Source organism: Austrofundulus limnaeus, unplaced genomic scaffold (assembly GCF_001266775.1).
Source record: "Austrofundulus limnaeus strain Quisiro unplaced genomic scaffold, Austrofundulus_limnaeus-1.0 Scaffold1590, whole genome shotgun sequence".
NCBI classification, from domain to species: Eukaryota; Metazoa; Chordata; class Actinopteri; order Cyprinodontiformes; family Rivulidae; genus Austrofundulus; species Austrofundulus limnaeus.
The window spans coordinates 27,924-35,184 of record NW_013953992.1 but is presented as its reverse complement, the minus strand read 5'-3'; the positions used below and the strand labels follow the sequence as shown (position 1 = coordinate 35,184).

General features: G+C 37.2%; 1 protein-coding gene across 1 annotated transcript in view; it reads right to left on the bottom strand.

The window, feature by feature from the left end:
- Window positions 1-7,261, bottom strand: part of LOC106535847 (glutamate receptor ionotropic, kainate 2) — a gene marked incomplete at both ends in the record, with an annotated part of 39,447 nt that overhangs the window by 10,586 nt on the left and 21,600 nt on the right. The window contains 1 exon segment of the mRNA XM_014032975.1: window positions 6,379-6,421. Coding sequence (XP_013888429.1) covers window positions 6,379-6,421 — 43 coding nt within the window.

Below are 7,261 nucleotides of genomic sequence, written 5' to 3'. Positions count from 1 at the left end.
GGAAAAGACTCCAACAATGTAAACACAAAATACAAAAATGTTAGGATGTGCAGGCTGATGTACTATGAAAATGGTCTGTTGTTACATTAAACTAACTACAAACAGTAAGTTTTTCGATGTAAGAACAATTTTTGTAAAGTTTTATTTCATGTGCCTTCGTGTGATTGGTCTTCCATACCACTTCAGGCAATGCAATTGGATGTCTATAGCCGGGGGTTGACCCGTCTATGAATGATCCGATGTGATTGGAAGTCAACCATCAGCTTCCTTGAAGCTGACTGGCTGTTCCTGGGCTTCCTTGAAGCTGATTGGCTGTTCCTGGGTCCGGATCGTGATCCAGATCATCACCAAAATTTAATGCTGTGTTCCTTTGGCCAATACCCACTTGTGGTGAAAATCCGTCCATAAGTTTTTGAGTAAATTTGTCCACAGACAGACAGACAGACAGACAGACAGACAGACAGACAGACGCGACCGAAAACACTACCTCCTCCCCTTGGCGGAGGTAACAATAAGAGATTAGCACTGCTTTGTTGCCATGTTAATGGATGGGTGTGTAGAAATCAAAATATCTACAGAAACACATCCCAGCAAAATTTGAGTGAGAATTCTTCCAGAAAAAAGCATTTTTAAAACTTGTTTTAAATAGTAACAGGATGTTTTGCACTGACTCGTATAAAAAAGCAGCAGGTGATGGTCACGTATGAAGTTCCAGCACAAAATGCAGGTAATTGTTTACCAAAAATAGCAACAACTTTTTTCACACCCAACAATTAGGAATCCTGATTGGACACCGAAACTCCCATCAAACTGATCAGTTTTAAAACATTAATGATTTCATTTGAAGAAGAAAGAAATGGAATTCCTGCCATTTTTATCATCTGAACAAAACCTAACAGAAGCACAAATGACTGGGTTGATAAAATATCGAGACAAATAGTAGCAGCATTCTTAATCTGCTATTTTGCAAGGGTTGTTTAAAATCCTTTTCAAACACCGTCACAGGCTCACGTTAGATGAAATGAAAAATGATTACAGAGGTTCTGCTTCCACAAGGTTACAGTACCTGCTTTTTGGAAAATAGGTTATGAATACAGGGAATTTGAAAGGCTGACAAAAAGCTGCTTTGATGTGTGTACCAAGTCGAGGTTCACTTGCCACGTGAGTGTGATTGATTTGTTAAGTAAATATTTAAATATAAATTGACTGTCTTACCCTCAGCCGCACCTCGGCTCTCTCATTTWCCACTCAGTCAGTTCAATCAAACAACAAGAGGCCAAAGGTGCCCCCTCACCTCTTTGATGAAACTCATGAAGCGTCCTCCAAATCTCCAGGGTTTGTGACGGTGGCACTGGAGTGAGTTCACAGTCATCTGTGGAGCGTGCTGGTATGAGACAGACACAATGTGGACTGCATCGTAGGTCAGAGCTGCATCTGTCTGGAATAAGGGGGGGACAATATTTCAGCTGTCGGCTGTAGAACAAAGTAAAGAACTGGGTCACCATATTGCACATTTGTTATGCTAATATTTAACACAGATAAAATATTCTTAATTTAAGTTTATGCTACAAAGTTTATGCTTAAGTTCCAGCAACTAATACATGGAGATAATAAATAATAGAACATATAAAACTCTACTGTGTAAATAGACAATGAAACAATTTTAAATAAAATACCGTCATGATGCCCTCCAGAAGGCCTGAATCGGGTTTTGGTGGGATCTGCCTTTCCATTGACCATTTTTCTACAATTGATGCAACCTGAGGATTATCCACATTCAGGATGCGAAAGCCGGTCATATTAACACCACAAAAGCGATATGGCTCAAGGTCAATGGCCATCAGGTCCTTTAACAAGAAAAAGGAAATGTGAGCTAGATTGACTTTTAAATCACTAAACGGCTTTAACTCAAATATTCTAGTTTGTTTCTCTCCAATAAAAAATAGAACAGGACATCAGCTGATTAAACAAAATAAACAAGATAAATAAATAAATTTATTAGGAACAAATAGATACATTTTTTTAAAGATGTGCAGTATTTTTCTAAAATCCGAATAGAATTGGTGACGGTAAACAACTTTCTAAAATTGGGCTAATTGTTGTTTTATGTGCACACACTTAAAAAAATCATGCTTAAGCAAAAATCTTGTGATCTCTTTTACCTTCCTCAATCACGTTCATAAAACCAGAAAACTCTCTGGATGCATCTGTTTTTGGGTGACATTATAATTATTGCCTGTAGCTCAGGAAATCATATTAAAAAAACAAACAAGAGAAAAACAAACTTGTTTTGTCAGATCAAATTAATAATTCAACGTTTGCATTGCCTTGGCACTGTCCAAGTAAAAAGCATTTCAATTTGAGCCACTGTAATTTCTAGGGCACAGATTGTAGCTGAAGTGTGAAGTCACATGTTGACACATGTCGTGTAAAATTGGACCCGGGGGCTTGGAAAAGACATTTGGATGAACATAGATATTTCATTAGCACCCTGTAGGGTTGGTGCTGGGGGAACAAGAGCATATAAGACATTCACTGAAGAAAGGACATTGATATTCACTGACAAAAAAAAAAATCTTTCTTTTGTGATGCGGCAGTTCCTCCTTTCATATTAAAGCATCAAAGTAAATCACTTATATTATATTATATATTTGCAAGGGTGGAGCAAGAGGGGTGGCTGGCACCTGATTGGCCACCCAAGTGTCAGCCCCAAATAATTGACAAGTGGATCTTGAATTTTGTATTTGCATTTAGATTTTGTTAAATATTGTTTTCTAATACTACTGTACTGTACATATTTTCAGCTGTATATGTTTAAAAGTCTCTGAATTATAGCCCTTTTTTGTAAAATTATCATTAGCATCAGGGGTTAGCTTCATTTGGGATTAGCATCGGCAATCAAATCCTTATCATTATTAGATGCTCCACAACAAATTTAATCTTATGTCTAAAAATAGCGGCATTATAGCATTTTAATGTTAGCTGTGGTGGCTGTTTTGAAGTTATGATTATCATTACCTCTGCCAAGGGCGAGGTAATGTTTTCGGTCGCATATGTCTGTCCGTCTTTCTGTCGGTCTGTCGTTCTATCATTCTGTCATTCTGTCTGTGGACATTACTCAAAAACTTGTGGACGGATTGTCATGAAATTTTTACCAAATGTGGGTACTGGCTCAAGTAACACACCTTTAAATCTTGGTGATGTTCCGGATCAGGATGCGGATGCAGGATTTTTTTTTCTTTTAACACTCTGAGATCGGCAAAGCTGTGATGCTTTCACAGGGCRTGGATTTCAAAGTGTCCAGCAGGTGGCACTGTAGTATCGGTGTGCCCCTTTGCAACTCTCTTACAGGATGGGGGAAATTGGTCTTGGCGGAGGTTTGCACTCTCCGAGTGCTTCTAGTTCATATTGTTTTCAGCTACTTCTACACTAATCTTCAACTTTGTTTGTCTGAAAATAGCTATAATAAGCTGTGACTAGAATTCAGCATGTTTTTTGGTTATTCGTAGCAATGATCACACATAATTTCAACTCAAAATTTCTTGAATTAATGCTATTGTAATTAGCTGTGGCAGCCATATTGAATTTTAAAATCCAGAGTGCTTTTCTTTAGTTGTATGTGCCCTGCTAGAAAAGCATCTTGGCTTACCCCTGCAAAAAAGTCTTTGCTCCTGCTTATTTGTATATATATATATATATTTTTTACTTTTGTTTGACTTAAAAGTTAGAAAACTAGAACAGTTCTAATTCACTTTTAACAGTGCTGACTTGCACACACACACATACATGTATCAAACTCAATATGATCCTAGAATTTTATTCCACTCAAATGTTCACCAGGAAAAAAAAAAGCATGGTGCACATCTCTGACGGCCCGTAGAAGCGTTATGGATGGGGCAAACATAACTAAGTTCTCAGTTTAAGGGTCTCAAAGATAGCTACTGCAAGACGGGAGCTATGACAGACTCATTTCAAAGGACATGGAAGTTATTACCCCCATACCACTGTGTCGTTGCCTTTTCACGCTCTAATAAGTCGGCACTTCCCTCACCTCAGAAGATAAAACACAGACATCAGTGAATTCCATCGAGAGGAAATTGTATTGCCATGTACACCACGCAAGTATTCATTACTTTGGATCAAATAAAGCCGCCAGGTATAATCTCCTTAATGGTATGTCTATCAATAAGACAGCATATTGCAGCTTTAGATAGATACAACACTGATTCTATAAAGATATCCAAGCTTCATGTGAAATGTATTATTGTTTCAGGTTTTACAAAAAGATGAAATGAAAGTTTTTAAGTTAATTCTCTCATCAAGATCTCGCTGAACAAACAGTTAGGAAGCAGTTAAACGCAGAAAACTGGAGCTACAGCTATGTAAAGACATAGATTTTCACATTTAAAGAAAAGACATGCTGCATAAAACATGACACATGGCAAAACAATGTCAGTGCTATGCTCTCAAGGGTGAAAAATGACACACATCATATCTGGACCTCCATGTCGGAACGCATTATCACAACAGACTGGCCAAGTCTGCAGAGACGGCGAGTGTGAGTACACAAGAGGCATAGACAGTAACAGAGGGTGAAAGGAACAGCACAGAACATGCTGGTATTTATTCCCCTTCAGTCTGCTTGTCATTACAGCCAGGGTTATGGCAGAAGGGGCTCCCTACTAGGGGCTCCCTACTAGGTCACAAGTATTGAGCTTAAAATACTCAAAAAGTAAGTTGTTACCGAATCAGCTGCTTTAAGCATGTTTGATTACTTAAAGTAAGATTTTACTCTAAGCTGAAATCATTTTGAATGTGTTGTGACATTAAAAAAATGAAAGTTTCCATTTTGTTGTTTTTCACCTGCAATGCTGAGATCAGTGCCAGTCAAACACCAGCTAATGTTTTCTGTTTGTTTTTTAATTGTATTTCTCCATAGTCATTGCTTTAGCAAATATTTCCTCCAAGCTAAACTGTAAGTGGGATTGACTCAAAGTAAACAGTGGTGTTTAAATCATTTACTTGTTACAAACATGACATCTGTGTGTGTTCACAAGGCACTGCATTCATATTTATCTAAGTTACTGCAGAATGACTGACAAAAATCGTGACCAAAAGGCAGCTTCTACGAAAGTTATTTTTACATATTTAGTCTTTTTGATTATTCAACCAAAATCATCTAAAGATAAGGTCTATAGGAATTAAAGCTTTAATAAGCTTTTTTGATTGCTTGTTTGTTTACTGTACAGCTTAAATAGATGTACACATTTTGCTTTTCTTGAAAGACAGTTATTGATCACATGCTGATTTGATCAAATCAGTGAAGTCTGGAATGAAAATTTTTAAAATAGATATCCATAATCTGTTCAGTGAGACATCATTGTTATTAATCCTTCTTTTTCACATTTAAGCCAGTTGTTACTGGCTCCACTGAATCCAGCCCCAATCTCATGTGTTTGACCCAAGGCCCCCTGTCCCCAGCTGTCAGCTCTGTCGCGAGTAGTATTTTTTATTTTTTGTTTTTTGTGCACATCATTTTATTGGGTGTTTCTGATGTATACATAGGATCAGAGAAACTTTTTTTTTTTACTTTTCCTATTGTGTTTTCCCAAGCTGCAACCCTATTGCACAAGACCTGTTCTGTTCCCCCATGTTTTGTCAGGTGTGTTTTTCTTGAAACAGGTGATCTTAACTGCATTTTGCTCTTCATTGCATCTCTGATGTTACGTTTGAATGACAATGAAGCAAATCTGAATCTGAATGTAAATATAAAAAATGAAAGACTTGTCCATCCAGCCTTTACATGTTGGATCCAGAGTCTGACCCAGAGCCAGAGGAAAATGAAGATGACAAAATTGGCGTTGGTAAGTCCAGGCCTTGATTTGGCAATTCTATCACAAATAATGTGGCAAAAAAGTATAGAAAACGTAATAGAAAATAGAGAAAACTGAATGGGTTAAAAAATAGGACCCAAAAGACATAAAGATATCTACACAGTCCCCTTCAAAAGATTGGAACATTTTTTTACACATCTGATCAATTAAAAAAAATTAAACTGTACTTATTTTTAAATTTTTTCTTAGGTCAAAATTCTAAATTGAATCTATTTATAGGCCTGAATGTCAGAATAAGTTGCGACTCTTCGCCTTTGCTTTCTGTGATGCCATCGCAAAGACTTCTGTTGACGTTACTATAAAGCAGCATTTACCACAGCAAACCCGAGACTCCATTATGCCTCCGGCTTGTCAAACAAAATTGATGTAATGGACTGGATCCAAACTCCATTGGCAATTAGCCACTATTCATCAAAAACTCAAGCGGTGAGGAGATGAGAACAAACGACACTATTTGCATTAACAAGCATGGTACATTACCAGAGTGGTGAAGATATAGTGGTAATACTCTGTCATCATCCCCATGGTCTGGGCCTGGAAGTATACAGAAAGTGACAGTAAGAATGAAAGGTGTAAATGAGAGACAAAATGGAGAAAATTATCTTTTTGTTGTTTCAAGGCATTCTGGAATCAGTACAGCACCTTCAAAACAAGCAGTCCTAAAGAGATGCATAAAAGACTTAAAAGCAAACGGGGAAAAAAACATGTTTTAATGAGCCTATTGACTAACACGCTGTTAATTTTATGAGGAAGATTTTGCCGTCGCTTGCTAGGTTTTCTGAACCATATGTGGTCCAAAGAATAGCAGCAAATCTTGATGCTTTTCTATGCATTTAAATGGTTTAAAAATGGCTCGGGGCATGTGATGCCATCCCAGCAGAGAAGAGAGCCTTCAATCAAACGAACTCAGTAATCTTTGCGTCATATCCGAACGCTCCATCACTGCCACTTGTTTTATTCCATCTACATTCAAAGGCACGCATTCCCATGGCGGCTGTGCTTTCCATTTAATTGTGCCATCTGTTGTGGAAAAAAAAAGACTCAAGGTTATGTAAATAAGATGTTAAGTTTATGAGGAGACTAATTCAACCCAGCATCTAAAAAAAAACATAGGGCCAAATACACGACATTGAAACTTTGTTTCATAATTTCTGTTATACACTGAGGTTTTTGACTGATACATTTACTTTTTTTTCCCACTGCTGAAGTATGGTTACAATCTGATGTTTTTTTTTGTTGTTGTTGTTTTTCTACAATTTTGGTAAACCTTTATACCTCCCAGTTTCCTTCTAAGGACGTGTTTTGAAATTGCGAAACTTGTAACAGTGAAGATGTTGTTGTTGTTTTTCGCTTTGTTTTGTTTTTTT